The 18,639-nt window shown below is 54.1% G+C and overlaps 1 protein-coding gene across 6 annotated transcripts in view; it reads left to right on the plus strand.

Moving 5' to 3' along the window:
- EMID1 (EMI domain containing 1) overlaps nt 1–18,639 on the plus strand; it is a 47,852-nt gene that overhangs the window by 18,164 nt on the left and 11,049 nt on the right. For 4 of the 6 annotated variants that reach the window (XR_016227314.1, XM_070065772.2, XM_070065771.2 and 1 more), the window contains exons 6-14: nt 484–604; nt 835–885; nt 984–1,073; nt 1,539–1,685; nt 2,378–2,467; nt 2,605–2,657; nt 3,086–3,148; nt 3,260–3,304; nt 18,419–18,463. Coding sequence is in view for 5 of the 6 variants with exons in the window: in XM_070065772.2 (XP_069921873.1) it covers nt 484–604; nt 835–885; nt 984–1,073; nt 1,539–1,685; nt 2,378–2,467; nt 2,605–2,657; nt 3,086–3,148; nt 3,260–3,304; nt 18,419–18,463 (705 nt within the window). In the remaining variant the exon portion in view is untranslated. Of the gene's footprint in view, nt 1–483; nt 605–834; nt 886–983; nt 1,074–1,538; nt 1,686–2,377; nt 2,468–2,604; nt 2,658–3,085; nt 3,149–3,259; nt 3,305–4,537; nt 4,954–15,572; nt 15,804–18,418; nt 18,464–18,639 lie in introns of those variants that run through there. The other 2 variants (XM_070065774.2, XM_089323343.1) reach the window with 2 other exon arrangements.

The raw sequence follows: 18,639 nt of genomic DNA on the forward strand, positions 1-18,639 counted from the left end.
GCCCCGCTGCCCCTCCGCTGGGATCGCATCGTCAGGAGATTAGCAGGTGCACAGGTGCTAACTGTTAGCAGGGAAACTGGCAAAGCAGACAGCAGAGGGCTGTGCTCTGGGGGAGGCCCCCAGGGACACCCCCGACCTGACCCTTGGGCGGCCCCTCCAGGCCTGTCTTTCATGTCAGGGTCTCCCCCAGTTTCCCTCCCAGCGGAGTGAAAAATCCTTGAACCCCGAACCCTAGGTGCTTTAACGGGGCCAAGGGGAGCTTCAGGTGACCTTCACAAACCCGCACTGCCCAGAGGACCGCAGAGCGTGACTCGGGTGGCGGTGATGGGCAGAACAAGTTCTCTGCACCGCAGCAGAACTCGCTCACTCACTCCGTGGCGCGCACCTGCGGGCCCAGGTCTCCACCCCCCACGCCGCAGGCCCGGGGACCTCCTGCCTGCTGAGACCCCGGCACCCACCCGTGCCTGTCTTCCTCCTCCGTAGGTGGCCGTGCTGACTGTCTCAGAGCGGGCAGTGCCCCCGACCCCGGCCATCCCTGAAGACCCTGCCCCACTCTGGGGCTCCCCAGCTGCCCAGGGGAGCCCCGGGCAAGGAGGCCGCCCAGGTGAGTGGGTTGGGCTCGCAGCCCACTCCCTTGTAGCTGGATGGAGGATCAGAGAAGCGGGACTCTGGGCCCTACCCTGCCGCTGGCTCACAGCTCAGCCCCTGCCGGGCCTCGGTCTTCCCGTCCCTCCAGTGGGCCTGCGGGGAAGTTCTGCACAGAGCCTGCCCAGGCTGGAGCGGGGAGCGGGGGACTCTGCATGACTCTGACCCCTGTGTATCCCCAAACCCCAGGGCTCCCAGGAGCCAGCGAGAACGCCAGGGCCCCGTTGCTCCCTCGAGATGGTAGGTGCTGGCAGGGGGGCGGGGGAGGGGTGGGACCAGGCCAGGTCGGGGTCAGATTCAGTTCCGGAGCTACCGACCTCCTGTTCTTTGCCCCCTAGACCGAGTTGGTGCTCGGGGGCTGCCTGGCCCCACCGGTCCCAAGGGAGACACCGGTAGCCGGGGTCCAACAGGGATGAGAGGCCCACCAGGTGAGTTTCCACACTGCCCCCCAGCCCTGTTCACCTGGGGAACCCAGGTGAGGTCTCCCTTCCCCAACCCTGACACAGCCAGGGTGACCTGGCCCATTCCACCCGCTAAGCTCTCTGCTCACTCCCTGAAATGAAACCCCGGCTCAGATCTGGGCTGGGGCGGGGTCACCCATGCCTGCCCTCCTAGGGCCCCCAGACTGGAGCCAAGCAGAGGAGAAACAGCCCGGCCCACCCTTCATGGGACTAGGCCTTCTCAGGGGGTGCTGGGGTCTGGGATACCCAAGGAAGGAGCCAGACCAGCCTGGCCTGACAGAGGACAAGGGTGCTGAAGTTCATTGCTGTAGGCGGTGGGGAGGACAGGCCTGTGGACTTCAGAGCCCCAGGCTGCCTTGTGCTGCCCCCTAGAGGCCACCCGGGGCCTCCGTGCCTCCTGTGCAGCTGCAAACCCCTATGATCTCATTGTAGGTCCACAGGGCCCCCCAGGGAGCCCTGGCCAGACTGGAGCGGCAGGTACCCCTGGAGAGAGGGGGGCTCCAGGCCCACCAGGACCTCCTGGCCCTCCTGGGCCCCCAGCCCCTGTTGGGCCCCCACATGCCCGGATCTCCCAGCACGGTAAGTCTCCTTCAGGCCCCGGCAGGTTGTGGCTGGGGGGAGGGAGGCACAGAGGTTAGAGTGGGGGAGTGGCTTCAAGCCCAGGTGCTCGGAACCGCCTGGTGTCAGGCCCTCTGCAAGTCTTGAGCCAGTGCCTGGGAGTCCGAGTCCTGGCAGCCAGAAGCAGGCCAAGCCCTCGTCGTGTGCTCAGCAAGGCCCCAGCACCTCTGCCAGGAAGAGCCTGAATGTGAGCCCCTGGTCTGACCCCCACGTGCGTGCTGCCGGGGCCGGAGCGTGGAAAGCCAGCTGCAGCCCAGCCTGCCTCGTGTCTGGGTGCACGACGAGGCCCCATTCACTCATTCGCCCTCCCACTCCACCACTCATGCTCTCTCACTGGTCACTCTCCCTCTCGGGTCTGCCATTGCTCGTCTGCACAGTGGGGAGTGCTGGTGCCAGCCCCCCAGAACTCTGACACCCACACCCTGTGCAGGTGTTCTGCAGGTGGTGGCTTGTGTTGTTAGCCGCGTTACACAGGTGAAGGTGCAGGCCCGGCACGGTGGGAAGTCTTGCCGACTAGATCCTGGCAGCACGGGAACTCGGGCCCGAGGTGGACCTGTGGCCGCCCCGTAGCTCATTCGAAGCTCTGAGCAGAGGTGGCAGGTGAAAACTGACCCCCCCCCATGCTGCCAACTCAACTATCTTTCCTCTCCCAGGGGACCCATTACTATCCAACACCTTCACTGAGACCAGCAGCCGCTGGCCCCAGGGACCCACTGGGCCCCCGGGCCCCCCAGGACCCATGGGTAAGTTGAGTCTAGGCCTGTAGCAAGAGAAGGGTGTTGGCAGGTGGCAGAGGGACCAGGGCCTTGGCTATGGCAATGATGGGGGCCTTCCTGGCCTTGTATTGTGTTCAGCTTGAGGACGTCCTATGTTATTTCAGGTCCCCCTGGACCTCCTGGCCCCACAGGTGTCCCTGGAAGTCCTGGACACATGGTGAGTAGTTTTCCACTTACGTGTCTGTCCGTCCACCCGTCCACCCCTTCTTTCTTTCATGCACTCAACAAGGATTTATTGAGCATTTAGTAGCAAGCTGCTTTCCATAAATCCTCTCATTCAACCACACAACAGGAAGCAAGGATTGTTATTGCCTAACGCCAAAGAAAGGTGGCGATCTTCGCCTTAGGGCTGTGTGGCCAGCTCATGGCCACGTCCGGATCGGGATGAGGCTGCCTAACTCCAGGTCTGGGTCTCTTAGCACCGAGCTGTGTGAACTGCATGCTGTGCGCCAGTGGATGGACAGTGAAGAGGCCAGAGGCCCGGACCAAGCTGGGGTCCCCTCCCCAGCCCCCTTCCTTCCTCAGCCCTGCTTCCTCCCTTCTTCCCACTCCAGCCCCAGGCTAAGGCTCTATCTTGTTGTTCAGGGACCCCCAGGCCCCGCTGGACCCAAAGGAATCTCTGGCCGTCCAGGCGAAAAGGGCGAGAGAGTGAGTACCCAGGTGGACCCAGACGGAGGATTCTAGGGGGTGCTGGGGAACCCCAGTCAGAGCCCCCGCCCCCAACAGCTAACACCATTCCTTTCCTCTCTCCTGTTACAGGGACTTCGTGGGGAGCCCGGCCCCCAGGGCTCCGAGGGGCAGCGGGTAAGTGATGCTGTCAGCCCTGCAGCCTCCCCCTAAGACCCTATAGGCCCAGACCCCTGCTCTGGCTCTGTTCCCTGTGCTCAAAACCCCTGGGACTCTCTGCCTAGTCCAGGGAACCCCAGGTTCTCCCAGTTGCTACCCAACTCGGACCCATTATCCCTTTACGGTCAGGCTGCTGTGGGTCTCCGAATCTCCCTCTCCCCCCCTCCCTCTCCCCCCCTCCCTCTCCCTCTCTCCCTCCCTCTCTCCCTCCCTCTCTCCCTCCCTCTCTCCCTCCCTCTCCCTCCCCCCCCCCTCCCTCCCTCCCTCTCTCCCTCCCTCTCTCCCTCCCCCCCTCCCTCTCCCCCTCCCTCTCTCCCTCCCTCTCTCCCTCCCTCTCTCCCTCCCTCTCTCCCTCCCTCTCTCCCTCTCCCCCCTCCCTCTCCCCCTCCCTCTCTCCCTCCCTCTCCCCCTCCCTCTCTCCCCCTCCCTCTCCCTCTCTCTCCCCCTCCCTCTCTCCCCCTCCCTCTCCCTCCCTCTCCCCCTCCCTCTCTCCCTCCCTCTCTCCCTCTCCCCCCTCCCTCCCTCTCTCCCTCCCTCTCTCCCTCCCTATCTCCCTCTCTCCCTCTCCCCCCTCCCTCCCTCTCTCCCTTCCCCTCCCCCCTCCCTCCCTCCCTCTCTCCCTCCCTCTCCCCCCTCCCCCTCCCTCTCTCCCTCCCTCTCCCTCCCTCTCTCCCTCCCTCTCTCCCTCCCTCTCTCCCTCTCCCCCTCCCTCTCCCTCCCCCTCCCTCCCTCTCCCTCTCTCTCCCTCTCTCTCCCCCTCCCTCTCTCCCCCTCCCTCTCCCTCCCTCTCTCCCTCCCTCTGTCCCTCCCTCTCTCTCTCTCTCTCTCTCTCCCTCTCCCTCTCTCTCCCTCTCTCTCCCTCTCTCTCCCTTTCTCCCTCTATATCTCTCTATATATATCCCTCTCTCCCTCTCTCTTTTCCTCTGTCTCAGTCTCTTTGGCCCTGTACTACTTTTTCAACTCTCTGTGTCTACAACTCTGATGATAGATTTATACATTTCTCTCTTTAGTTGGGCCAATTTTTGCTTTATGTATTTTGAATCTTTGTTCTTAGTTGCATACACATTTAGGATGTTAATATCTGCTTTTTTAACCTTTTTTTTTTTTAAAGATTTATTATTTATTTGAAAGAGTTACAGAGAGAGGTAGAGATAGAGTGAGAGGTCTTCCATCTGCTGGTTCACTCCCTAGATGGCTGCAACTGCTGGAGCTGCGCCGATCCAAAGCCAGGAGCCAGGAGCTTCTTCCAGGTCTCCCATGTGGGTGCAGGGGCCCAAGGACCTGGGCCATCTCTTACTGCTATCTCAAGCCATTGCAGAGAGCTGCATTGGAAGAGGACCTGCCAGGACTAGAACTGGCGCCCATATGGGATGCTGGCACTTCAGGCCAGGGCTTTAACCCTCTACACCACAGTGCCGGCCCCTCCTTTTTTTAACCTTTATATGAAATTTCTATCTGTACTTCTGGTAATACTGCTGTCTTCAGTTCTGTTTTGTTTGCTGTTAAGGTGCTTTCTTATGCTTGATGTTATCATGGTGTATTTTTTTTATCCCTTTTCTTTCAAGCTATTTGCATCTTTGTGTTTAAAGGACATCTCTTGTAAATAATGTGTAATCTGTGTCTTGCCTTTTTTTTTAAGATTTTATTTATTTATTTGAGAGGTAGAGTTACAGACAGTGAGAGGGAGAGACGGAGAGAAAGGTCTTCCTTCCGTTGGTTCACTCTCCAAATGGTCAGAGCTGCACCGATCCAAAGCCAGGAGCTCTTCTAGGTCTCCCACATGGGTGCAGGGGCCCAAGCACTTGGGCCATCTTCCACTGCTTTCCCAGGCCATAGCAGAGAGCTGGATCAGAAGAGGAGCAGCCGGGACTAGAACCGGCACCCATATGGGATGCTGGCACTGCAGGCGGGGATTAAGCTACTGGGCCCATGTCTTGCCTCTTTTAAACAGTCTGTTCAGTTAATTTACATTCAGTGATGCGTATAATTACTAATGTGGTTCCATTTAACTCAACCACTTTGCTGTTTCTGTTCAGTCTACCCCATCTGTTCTGGGTTTTGCCCCTTTTCCTGCCTGCTTTTGCATGAGTATTTTTTATGATTCCATTTTATCTCCACTAATAACTTTCTTTAAAAAATGTGTTTATTAAGAGAGAGCCATCTTTCATCTGCTCATTTTCCCCAAAATGGCTACAAAGACTAGGGCAAGGCCAAAGCCAGGAGCCAGGAGCTTCATCCGGGTCTCCCACATGGGTTGCAGGGGCCCAAGTACTTCAGTTATCCTCCTCTGCTTTCCCCGGCACAGTAGCAGGAAGCTGGATCCCGAGTGAAGCAGCCAGGACTCAAACCATAGGATGCCAGTGTTGCAGGCGGCAGCTTAACTCTGCAGCACAACGCTGCGACCCACCCCCAACTAATATCGTTGTAGCTTTGCTTCTTCCTGTTATTTTTTTCATGGTTGCTGTAAGATAACAATATGCATTCTTGATTTATCAGGATTTACTTGTATTAATATTATACCACTTCCTGTGTAAGTAAGAATGTTACACATGTATAGTTCTTATTTTTACTAACATTTACTTGTGCCATTGGTGTCTTATATTGCACTTCTACATCACTTGTAAACCCCACAAAATGTTCTTTTAAGTTTATTTATTTGATTTTTTAAAGACTTATTTATGTATTTGAAAGGCAGAGTTACAGAAAGGCAGAGGTAGAGAGAGAGAGAGGTCTTCCACCCACTGGTTTACTCCCTAGATGGCTGCATTGGCCAGAGCTGTGCTGTTCCAAAGCCAGGAGCTTCTTCCAGCTCTCCCACGCAGGTGCAGGAGCCTAAGGACTTAGGCCGTCTTCCACTACTTTCCCAGGTCATAGCAGAGAGCTGGATCAGAAGTGGAGCAGCCGAGACTCGAACCGGTGCCCATATGGGATACTGGCACTGCAGGCAGCGGCTTTACCCACTACACCACAGTGCTGGGCCCCTATTTATTTATTTGAAAGGCATAGTTACAGAGGGAGAGGAAGAGAGCCGGCGCCGTGGCTCAATAGGCTAATCCTCCACCTTGCGGCGCCGGCACACCGGGTTCTAGTCCCGGTCGGGGCACCGGATTCTGTCCCGGTTGCCCCTCTTCCAGGCCAGCTCTCTGCTATGGCCAGGGAGTGCAGTGGAGGATGGCCCAGGTGCTTGGGCCCTGCACCCCATGGGAGACCAGGAAAAGCACCTGGATCCTGGCTCCTGCCATTGGATCAGTGCGGTGCGCCGGCTGCAGCGGCGGCCATTGGAGGGTGAACCAACGGCAAAGGAAGACCTTTCTCTCTCTGTCTCTCTCTCACTGTCCACTCTGCCTATCAAAAAAATAAAAAAAAAAAATAAAAAAAAAAAATAAAAAAAAAACAGAGGGAGAGGAAGAGACAGCGAGATCTTCCATCCAGTGGTTCACTCCCCAAATGGTCATAACAGCCAGGGCTTGGCCAGGCCAAATCCAGGAGCCAGGAATTCCATCCTGGTCTACTCCATGGGTGGCAGGAGCGCAAGCACTTGGGCCATCTTCCCAGGTGCATTAGCAGGGAGCTGGATCAAAAGTGGAGCAGCTGGGACTTGAAATGGCATCTGGCAGGGGAAGCCAGCATCCCAAGCAGTGGCCTGACCCCTGTACCACAATGTTGTCCCCCTGGCCCCCAAAAAAGTTATTACAGCATTAAACAATGAATTTTTTTTAAGGTTTATGTATTTGAAATGCAGAATCAGAGAGAGAGAGAGAGAGAGAGATCGAGATATCTTCCATCCGCTGGTTCACTGCCCAAATAGCTGCAACAGCTGGCGCTGGGCCAGCCTGAAGCCAGGAGCCAGGAGCTTCATCCAGGTCTCCCACGTGGGTGCAGGGGCCCAAGGACTTGGGCCATCTTCTATCGCTTTCCCAGGCACATTAGGGATCTGGATCAGAAGTGGAGCAGCTGTGACATGAACCCGCACCCACATGGGATGCCAGCTTTGCAGGCAGCAGCTCGGCCCCCTGTGCCACAGCTCTGGTCCTGCCAAGTTTCCTAAGTTGGAGGTTAGAGTCCTGTGTCGAGGCACAGCAGGTTAAGCTGCCACTTGGGGCAGCCGCATCCCATGATCGGCGTTCCTGCTGCTCCACTTCCCATCCAGCTTCTTGCTGATGCATCCTGGTGGCGGCGGGTGATAAGTGCCTGGGACTCTGTCACCCACGTTGAAGCCCAGATGGAGTACTGGGTTCTTGACCTTGGCCTGACCAAGTCCTGGCTGTTATGGGCATTTGGGGAGTGAACAAGTGGATGGAAGATTGATTTTCTCAGTCTGCCTTTCAATTAAGTGAAGATAAACATTTTTCAAAAAAAATTATAGGCTAGACGTTTTCTCCCTTTAATACTTTTTAATAGATTTATTTACTTATTTGAAAGTCAGAGTTAGAGAGAAGAGAGGCAGAGAGAGAGAGAGGTCTTCTATCCGATGGTTCACTCCCCAGTTGGCTGCAACGCCTGGAGCTGTGCCAATCCAAAGCCAGGAGCCAGGAGCTTCTTCTGAGTCTCCCACTTGGGTTCAGGGGCCCAAGGACTTGGGCCATCTTCCACTGCTTTCCCAGGCCATAGCAGAGAGCTGGATCGGAAGTGGAGCAGCCAGGACTAGAAGTGGTGCTCCTGGGGCCAGCGCTGTGGCTCACTTGGCTAATCCTCCGCCTGCGGGGCCAGAATCCCACATGGGCACTGGGTTCTAGTCCTGGCTGCTCCTGTTCCAGTCCAGTTCTCTGCTGTGGCCCGGGAGTACAGTGGAGGATGGCCCAAGTGCTTGGGCCCTGCACCCGCATGGGAGACCAGGAGGAGGCACCTGGCTCCTGGCTTCGGATCTGCGTAACTCCGGCCGTGGTGGCCATTTGTGGGGTGAACCAACGGAAGGAAGACCTTTCTCTCTGTCTCTCCCTCTCACTGTCTGTAACTCTACCTGTCAAATAAATAATCTTTAAAAAAAAAAAAAGTGGTGCTTGTATGGGATGCCAGCACTACAGGCTGTGGCTTTAACCCACTGCACCACAGTGTTAGCCCCAGTAGACCTTTTTGGAGCAGTTTTAGGGTCATAGAAAAATTCAGTGGAAAGTAGAGTTTCCTGTCTCCACGCAAGCCCGTTCTCTCTCATGGCTGACATGCCCACAGACTGGTGTATTTGCAACCATCGGTGGACCTGTGTTGACACATCAGTATCGCCTACATGCCACCGTCCACCTTGGGGCTCATTCTTGGTATTGCACATTCTGTGGGTTATTTTTTTTTTTTTTTTTGACAGACAGAGTTAGACAGTGAGAGAGAGAGAGACAGAAAGAAAGGTCTTCCTTCCATTGGTTCACCCCTCAAATGGCTGTTACTGCCGGCGCACTGGGCCAATCTGAAGCCAGGAGCCAGGTGCTTCCTCCTGGTCTCCCATGCAGGTGCAGGGCCCAAGCACTTGGGCCATCCTCCACTGCATTCCTGGGCCACAACAGAGAGCTGGCCTGGAAGAGGAGCAACCAGGACAGAATCTGGCGCCCTAATTGGGACTAGAACCCGGTGTGCCGGCGCCACAAGTAGAAGATTAGCCTAGTGAGCCGTGGCGCCAGCCCATTCTGTGGGTTTTGAAATCCACACGATGACCTGCACCCACCACTGTATCTCGGAACACTTGGCTGCCCAAGAAGTCTTCTTTTTTTTTTTTTTTTTTTTTTTTTTTTTTTAATTTTTTGACATGCAGAGTGGACAGTGAGAGAGAGAGACAGAGAGAAAGGTCTTCCTTTGCCGTTGGTTCACCCTCCAATGGCCGGTGCACCGTGCTGATCCGATGGCAGGAGCCAGGTACTTATCCTGGTCTCCCATGGGGTGCAGGGCCCAAGGACTTGGGCCATCCTCCACTGCACTCCCTGGCCACAGCAGAGAGCTGGCCTGGAAGAGGGGCAACCGGGACAGAATCCAGCACCCCGACTGGGACTAGAACCCGGTGTGCTGGCGCCGCAAGGCGGAGGATTAGTCTAGTGAGCCGCGGCACCGGCCACAACCCGAGAAGTTTTCTGTGCTCTGCTGGTGTCTCCCTGCCTCTGACCCAACCCCCGGCAGCCACTGATCTCACTCTGTCCTCATTTCACCTTTTCCATAATGTCCTGAGGTTGGAATCCCACAACACGTAGGCTTCTCAGATCAGCTTCTGTCACTTAGTAATATGAATGTAGACTCCATGTCTGTTGAGGTGGATTTGTTCTGAGAGGAGGAGCGTGGTGGGGGCAAGAGGCACAGAGTTACCACACAGACCCCAGGAGTCAGGTGAAAGTGGGCCAGAGATGGGCAGCCTGCAGACTCAGTTGGTACAGCAGCTTATATAGCCAAGGCAGCCAATCTGGTCAAGGGGCGGTCTATGCCCTAACCAATCACAGCCTGTTGCCATGTGGTTTCTGAAGCCATCCAGTCACAGCCTGTTGCCAAGCAGGCTCCGTTGCCAGGTGGGTTTTGAAGCCATTCCTGAGTAACTGACACTCGCTTGCCAGCGGCCCTCTTGGCAAGGCCTTCTCATTCCACCACACATGTCCTTTTTATGATTTATTTATTTGAAAAACAGAGTTTCAGAGAGAGAGAGAGAGAAAGGGAGAACTTTGATCTGTTGGTTCACTCCCCAAAAGGCCACAATAGCCAGGGAAGCCAACACCAAAGCCTGGAACCCCAACCGGTCTCCCACATGAGTGGCAGGGCCCCACGTACCTGAGCCGTCTGTTGCCTTCCCAGGTGCATTAGCAGGAGGCTGGATCAGAAGTGGAGAAACCAGGGCATGAACCGGTGCCCACATGGGATGCCAGTGTTGCAGGTGGCAGCTTTACCTGCTATGCCACAATGCCGGCCCCTAAACTCCATGTTTTTCCATGACTTGATAGTTTTGTTTGTTTGTTTGTTTTTTAGCACTGATAATATTCCATGATCTGGGTGGACCACAGTTTATCAAGTCACCTACCATAGGATGTCTGGTCGCTTCCGTTTTTGACAGTTAAGAGTAAAGTTGCTATAACGTCTGCAGGCAGATTTTTGTTTGCACATGGAGTTTCAGTTTATTTGGGTAAATACCAGTGAATGCAATTGCTGGATCGTATGGTAAGGATTTGTTCAGTTTTGTAAGGAACTCCTAAGCCGTCTTCCCAAGTGGTGATCCCATTCTCACCAGGATTGAAGAAGAGGTAGGGACCGTCACTCCACATCCTTTTGGTGTTGGCACTGTTCTGTATTTTGACCATTCTAATAGCTGTGTAGTGATATCCCATGGCTTGGGGAGGTTCTTGTTGTTTTGTAGGTTTTTTTATTTTGCAGATTTATTATTTATTTTGAAAAATCAATATATAGAGAGAGGGACAGAGAGAGATCTTTCATCTGCTTGTTCACTCTCCAAATGGCCTCAGTGGCCAGGGCTGGGCCAGGCCAGAGCCAGGAGCTCAGAGCTCCATCCAGGTCTTCCACATGGGTGGCAAGGGCCCAGGTATCTGGCTCATCTTTGATTGCCTTCCCAGGTGCATTAGCAGAGTGCTGGATTGGAAGCAGAGCAGCTGGGGCTTGAACTGGCGATCCAGTGTGAGATGCTGGCGTTGCAGGCAGCAGCCTAGCTCATTGCACTGCAGTGTCAGTTCCAGGAAGCTTAAATTATGGGTTTAGGGCCAGCGCTGTGGCTCACTAGGCTAATCCTCTGCCTTGTGGCGCCGGCATCCTGGGTTCTAGTCCCGGTTGGGGCACCGGATTCTGTCCCGGTTGCTCCTCTTCCAGTCCAGCTCTCTGCTGTGGCCCAGGAGTGCAGTGGAGGGTGGCCCAAGTACTTGGGCCCTGCACCCCATGGGCAGCCAGGAGAAGCACCTGGCTCCTGGCTTTGGATCAGCACAGTGCGCCAGCCGCAGCGCACCAGCCACAGTGGCCATTGGGGGGTGAACCAACAGAAAAAGGAAGACCTTTCTCTCTCTCCCTCTCTCCCTCTCTCCCTCTCTCCCTCTCTCCCTCTCTCTCTCACTGTCTACTCTGCCTGTCAAAAAATTAAGGGTTTAAGTCTCCTCTTTCCTAATGTATGCATTCAGTGCTATAATTTCCTTCTGATTGCTGCTTTTTTCTTTTCTGGCTACATCCCACAAATTCTGATGAAGTTGTATTTTCATTTAGTTAACTCTATTTCAGAATTTCTCTTAAGACTCAGTATTTCATGTGTGTGTTACTTAGAAGTGTGTTGATTAATCTCCAAGTATTTTAGAATTTTCCAGCAATCTTTCTGCAGTTGATTTTGAGTTCAATTCCATTATGGTTTGAAAGTACATGTGTGCGATTTCTATTATTTTTAATTTGTTGTGGTTTATGGCCCACACTGTGGCCTCTCTTGGTGAGTGTTCCATTCTAACTTGAGAAGAACGTGTGGAATGCTGTTGGATGAGATCCTCTACAGATGTCAGTTATCTCTACTTGATTGAGTTCAACTCCGTCCTTACTGATTTCTCTGTGTGCTGGATCTGCCCGTTTCTGACAGACAGGTATTAAAGTTTCCAACTTCAGGGGCCAATGTTCTGGCAAGGCCAGTTAAGCCAACGCTTGTGACACCAGCATCCTACATGACTTGGCCCAGCCCTGGCTGTTGTGATTTGGGGAGTGAACCAGCGGGTGGAAGACCTCCCCCGCCACCCCTCCTCTGCCTCTCAAATAAATAAATAAATCTTTAAAAAGAATACACGTTGCATAGAAAGTGTATTTCAAGTTTTGAATGAGGATCTTTTCCCAGGCTGACAATGTGTGGTACAGTCCTCTCACGGCTCCCAGGGAGCCCCACGCCCTGTCCCGCCCATGGGGGCAGACGGCAGATACGTCACGGTGCGCTGTGTTGCCTGGCTGTGATGTTCAGAATGGTGGGTGTAGTAAGTGCACTCTCAGCTTATGATATTGAAAACTGCTGACGTGGAACAGTGGATTCTTCTGGTGAACTTGTGGTTCTGCCAGTCCTGCCTTCTGGGTTTTCAGTCTGTTGTTAGGTGTGTACAGGTTGAGGGTTATCACATTGTCTTAGCTGACTTCTTTGTTGTCATGTAATTCACCTCTTTATCATCGATAACTTTACTTGCTCTGAAGTCTGCTCTGTCTGCAATTAATATGGCTATTGATACATCCTTCTCTTTTTTTTAGAGATTTATTTATTTGTAAGGTAGAGTTTCAGACAGAGGGAGGGAGAGACACAGAGAGAACAGCTTTCCATCTGCTGGTTTGCTCCCCAAATGGTCTCAATGGCCAGAACTGGGCCAATCCAAAGCGAGGAGCCAGGAGCTTCTTCCGGGTCTGCCATGTGGATACAGGGGCCCAAGGACTTGGGCCATCTTCCACTGCTTTCCCAGGCCACAGCAGGGAGCTGGATTGGAAGTGGAGCAGCTGGGACTTGAACCGGTGCCCACAGGCGATGCCAGCACCACAGGTAGAGGCTTAGCTCACTGCACCACAGCGCCAGCCCCTCCTGCTTCCTTTTGATTAGTGTTAGCATGCTCTCTGTCTGTCTCTGTTTACTTTCTTTTGTTTGTTTGTTTGTTTTGACAGGCAGAGCGGACAGAGAGAGAGAGAGAGAGAGAGAGAGAGAGAAAGGTCTTCCTTTACCATTGGTTCACCCTCCAATGGCCGCCGTGGCCATCGCGCTGATCCGAAGCCAGGAGCCAGGTGCTTCTCCTGGTCTCCCATGCAGGTGCAGGGCCCAAGCACTTGGGCCATCCTCCACTGCACTCCCTGGCCACAGCAGAGAGCTGGACTGGAAGAGGGGCAACGGGGACAGAATCCAGCGCCCCAACCGGGATTAGAACCCGGTGTGCCAGCGCCGCAGGTGGAGGATTAGCCTATTGAGCCACGCCGCCGGCCCCTCTGTTTACTTTCAATCTATATTTGTCTTTATGTTTAAAGTCAGTTTCTTATAGACAACATATAGTTTTATCTTACTCTTTAGTCCACTCTGACAATCCTCATCTTTTAATTTTTTTTTTAAATGTATTTGAGGGGGGCCAGCGCTGTGGCGTAGTCGGTGAAGCCACTGCCTGCGGTGCCAGCATCCCATATGGGCACCAGTTCGAGTCCCAGCTGCTCCAATGCTAATCCAGCTCTCTGCTATGGCTTGGGAAAGCAGTATAAGATGGCCCAAGTGCTAGGGCCCCTGCATCCGTGTGGGAAACCCTGAGGAAGCTCCTGGCTTCGGATTGGCGCAGCTCTGGCCGTTGCAACCAATTGGGGAGTGAACCAGCAGATGGAAGACCTCTCTCTCTCTCTCTCTCTCTCTCTCTCTACCTCTCTCTCTACCTCTCTGTGTAACTCTGACTTTCAAAGAAATAAATAAATCTTTTAAAAAATGTATTTGAGGGGCCAGTGCTATGGCATAGGATGCTGAACGTCCGCCTGTGGCACTGGCATCCCATGTGGGCACTGGTTTATGTCCTAGCTGCTCCTCTTCCAACCCAGCTCTCTGCTATGGCCTGGAAAAACAGTGGAAGCTGGCCCTTTGGGCCCCTGCACCCACATTGGAGACCCCGGAAGAAGCTCCTGGCTTCAAATCAGCCCAGCTCTGACCCTTGCAGCCATGTGGGGAGTGAACCAGTTGATGGAAGATCTCTCTCTGTCTCTCCCTCTCTGTGTCTGTGACTCTGCCTCTCAAATAAATAATATTTTTTAAAAACTGTATTTGAAAGAGACAGAGAAATCTTCCATCTGCTGAGTCAATGCCCAGATACCAACAACAGCCAGGACTGGGCTACGCCAAAGCCAAGATCCATGTGGGTGACAGGGACCCAACTACTTGAGACATCACCTGCTTCTCCCAGGGTGCATGTTAGCAGGAAGCTAGAATTAGGAGCTGGTGGGACTCAAAGTCAAACTCCTGCACCCCAATTTGAGATTGGGTGTCCCCCGAGACATCTTAACTGCTGTACCAACACCTGTCCTACCACCTCTCCACTGCTGTATTTAGACCATTGATATTTAAAGTGATTATTGATATGTTGGGTCAGTGTCTACCACATCTATTAGCTTACTGTTGGTTGTTCTTGTTCTTCGTTCCTATTTTTGTCTTCTTTTTTTTCTGCCTTTTGAGGTTTTTTTTTTTTTAATAAAGATTTATATCTGTATTTGAAAGAGTTATACAGAAAGAGGGGGGGAGAGACAGAGAAATTTTCCATCTGCTGGTTTACTCCCGAGATGGCCCCAACAGCTAGGGCTGGGCCAGGTGCTTCATCCGGGTCTCCCACATAGGTGCAGGGGTCCAAACGCTGGGGCCATCTCCTCTGCTTTTCCTAGGCCATTAGAGGGAGCTGGGTCAGAAGTGGAGCAGCTGGGACACGAACCGGCACACAAAGTGTTGCCAGTGTTGCAGGAAGCGTCTTTACCCGCTACACCACAACACCAGTCCTTGTGGTTCTAGCTGAGCATTTTATATTCTTCTACTTTCTGTCCTTTCTTAATATATAAATGATACTTTTTTTTAGCTCTTTTTAGTGGTTTCCTTAGAGGTAGCAAATGTAAATTTGCAACTAATTGCAGTGTATTCCGATAACACGGTGCTGCCTCACAGGTGGTACAGGTGCCTCTGAATAAGACAATGCTTGTAATTCCTCCTCTCGTCTTTCGTGTGTGCTGTCACTCATTCCCGTTATGTAGGAGCGTGCACATACGCATGCACACACGCATGCCTAGGGTGTGTACGTAAGCATGCATAATTGTGTACATTATTGCTATCATTTGGGTACAGTGTTATCTGTTAGATAAATTAAGAATAAGAAAAATAGGGGCAGGTGTTTAGCCTAGTGGGTAAGACCCCAGTTAAGACCCCCGAGTGTCATATCAGAGTACCTGGGTTTGAATCCAGGCTCTGCTTCCTGCTAGTGTAGACCCTAGGAGGTAGCAGGTGATGGACCCACTGTTTAGATCCCTGCCGTCACGTGGGAGGCCCGGGTTGAGACCCCAGCTCCTGGCTCTGCGGCCCAGCCTCAGATGTTACAGGCACTGTGGGGTGAGCGAGTGGGCGGGATGGGGGGATGGGTCTCCACCCGTCTGCCTCTCTGTCTGCCTCTCAAATTAAAAAAAAATAAGTGAAAACAAAACCCAAAGTTTTTATTTTACTTTCGCTGGTTCGTTCTCTGGTGTTCTTTCTTTATGTGGATGCAGGGTCTGACATGCAATTTTTCTTTCATGTGAAGAATTTCCTTTTATATTTTTTCAGAGCTGTATTGATTTATTTGAAAGAGTTAGAGGGCAGCGCTGTGGCGCAGCGGGTGAAAGCCCAGCCTGCGGCGCCAGCATCCCATATGGGCACTGGATTCACGTCCCAGCTGCTCCACTCTGACCCAGCTCCCTGGCTCCTGGCTTCGGCCTCGCCCAGCCCAACCTGTTGCAGCCATTTGGGAAGTAAATCAGTGGATGGAAGACCTCTCTCTGTGTGTAACTCTGACCTTCAAATAAATAAATCTTTAAAAAAAAAAAAAAAGAATGCAAAGTTGTTTATCTTTCAACGCTTTATGCATATTATGCTCCACTGTCGTCTTGCTGGTGTGGTGTGGACAGAGAAGTTGGATGTGGTATTACTGGTTCCCTATCAGGAAGGCGTTTTCTCCGTCTTCTTTCTGTTTTTGTGCCTTTATCTCTGGTTTTCGGAAGTTTGAACCTGCTGTGAATATGAGAGTGGCTGCGTTATGCCTGTGATCACTGTTCTGCATTTACCCTGCCGGGTGCTCCCTCAGTGCCCTAGGAGTGTGGGTGCTCCCTCAGCGCCCTAGGAGTGTGGGTGCTCCCTCGGCGCCCTAGGAGTGCGGGTGCTCCCTCGGCGCCCTAGGAGTGCGGGTGCTCCCTCGGCGCCCTAGGAGTGCGGGTGCTCCCTCGGCGCCCTAGGAGTGCGGGTGCTCCCTCGGCGCCCTAGGAGTGCGGGTGCTCCCTCGGCGCCCTAGGAGTGCGGGTGCTCCCTCGGCGCCCTAGGAGTGCGGGTGCTCCCTCGGCGCCCTAGGAGTGCGGGTGCTCCCTCAGCGCCCTAGGAGTGCGGGTGCTCCCTCGGCGCCCTAGGAGTGCGGGTGCTCCCTCAGCGCCCTAGGAGTGCGGGTGCTCCCTCAGCGCCCTAGGAGTGCGGGTGCTCCCTCAGCGCCCTAGGAGTGTGTGGGTGCTCCCTCAGCGCCCTAGGAGTGTGTGGGTGCTCCCTCAGCGCCCTAGGAGTGTGTGGGTGCTCCCTCAGCGCCCTAGGAGTGTGGGTGCTCCCTCAGCGCCCTAGGAGTGTGTGGGTGCTCCCTCAGCGCCCTAGGAGTGTGTGGGTGCTCCCTCAGCGCCCTAGGAGTGTGGGTGCTCCCTCGGCGCCCTAGGAGTGTGGGTGCTCCCTCAGCACCCTAGGAGTGTGGGTTGGCGTCTGATTTAAGCTTGGAGGAAACTTCTGGTCGTCGTCATGGCTTCGAAGGCTGCCCCCCGTGCCTCTCTCTCCTCCTGTTCACGTCATGCGTATTTATGACTTCGTAGTTATCCAGCAGTTCTTGAATATTCTGCGTTTCCCATCTTTTTTCTCTTTGCAGTTCACTTTTGGAAGATACAGATTATTTTTTTTTAAAGATTTATTTATTTGAGAGGCAGAGTTACAGAGAGAGAGACAGAGAGAGAGATATTTTTCATCCGCTGGTTCACTCCCCAATAGGCTGCAACGGACAGAGCTGGGCCAGGCTGAAGCCATGAGCCAGGAGCTTCTTCTGGGTCTCCCACATGGGTGCAGGGGCCCAAGCACTTGTGCCATCCTCTACTGCTTTCCCAGGCCGCAGCAGAGAGCTGGATTGGAAGAGGAGCAGCTGGGACTTGAACCAGCGTCCATATGGGATGCCAGCGCCACAGGCAGAGGCTTAACCTTCAACGCCGCAGTGCCGGCCCCTGGACAGAGACTTCTCAAAGCAGTACCTTAACCACTGCACCCAGCGCCTGCCCCTGGAGGGGGGAATTTACGTGGATTCTATCCCCTGCCTGTGGGCCCCTCGTTCCCAGCATCTCCCCTCCTCTGGCAGCCTCAACTACTACCTCTGAGTCCTCAGGCCAATGAAGCGGAAGTTTCCATGCGTTCTGTTTGCCAGGCTGGGGGCAAAGCCATAAATACACAGATGTTTAGGGCGGGCCTTGGGCCTGGCGGTGAAGTTCAACCCCCGCATCCAGCGTCCGAGTGGCTGGGCTCAGGCCCTGCTGCCACTCCCAGTTCCAGCTTCCTGCTACTGTGCACCCTGGGAGGCAGCAGGTGGCGGCACCAGTAGTTGGGTCCTTGCCACCTGCTTGGGAGACCTGGATGGAATTCCTGGCTCCTGGCTCCGGCCTGGGCAGCCCTGGACATGGAAGACATTTGGGAAATAAAGCAGCAGATGGGAGAAAACTTCTCGCTCTCCCTCCCCCTCTCTTCCTCTCTGCCTCTCTCCCTCCCTCTCTCTGGCTTTTAAACAAATAAGTTAATATTAATGGGTACCTAGGGATACATTGACTTTACTCAGAGTGGTTCTCTGTGTTCAGGGGTTGGATACCCTCCAGTTTCTGGCTGCTCTTGGTCACTTCCCACTGCACCCAAAGAGTTGCTTTTTTTCTTTTTCTTTTTCTTTTTTTTTTTTTAATCCAGTGTCGGTGCCGTACGTGCTGCCCTGTCCCTGTGTCTCTAAGTCTCTCTCCCTCCCTCCCCCCATTGCTCTCCATCCCTGTCTCCATTTTCTTTTTGCTGTCACAGAGTACCTGAGGCCAGGTACTTTATAAAGAAAAGAGATAAGGCTGGCGCTGGGGGCCATCTTCCACTGCCTTCCCAGGCCATTAGCAGAGAGCTGGATTGGACATGGAGCAGCTGGGACTCGACCCAGTGCCCATATGGGATGCCTGGCACTGCAGGTGGCGGTTTTACCTGCTACGCCACAGCCCCGGCCCCTGGGCCCCACCTCTTAAAGACCCCACTGTCTCAACGCCACCATGCTGGGGACCCTTTGGGGGTAGGGGATGCCCTCAAACCACATCCAAGCCGTAGATATATATAGTGCTCCTCCTTTCCCCCCCTTATTGTTTCTCCACTTCTCTTTGCAGGGTGAACCTGGCCCCAAGGGAGACCCCGGCGAGAAAAGCCACTGGGTAAGCTCTGGCCCAGCCCCAGCCTCCCGCTGCCTTCTGGTGCCCTGTTCGTGTCCCACTGCAGCCCGGGCTCCCAGGCCTGCAGTCCTCAGCCCCGGGCCCCTCCCCAGCCCTGTCACTCCCCGCCAGGCAGGGCCCGCCCTCTCTGTCTCTGTCTCTGTCTCAGTTCCACCTTC

This window comes from Oryctolagus cuniculus, chromosome 21 (genome assembly GCF_051225735.1).
Source record: "Oryctolagus cuniculus isolate XC-2025 breed Fujian yellow rabbit chromosome 21, ASM5122573v1, whole genome shotgun sequence".
Taxonomy (NCBI): domain Eukaryota; kingdom Metazoa; phylum Chordata; class Mammalia; order Lagomorpha; family Leporidae; genus Oryctolagus; species Oryctolagus cuniculus.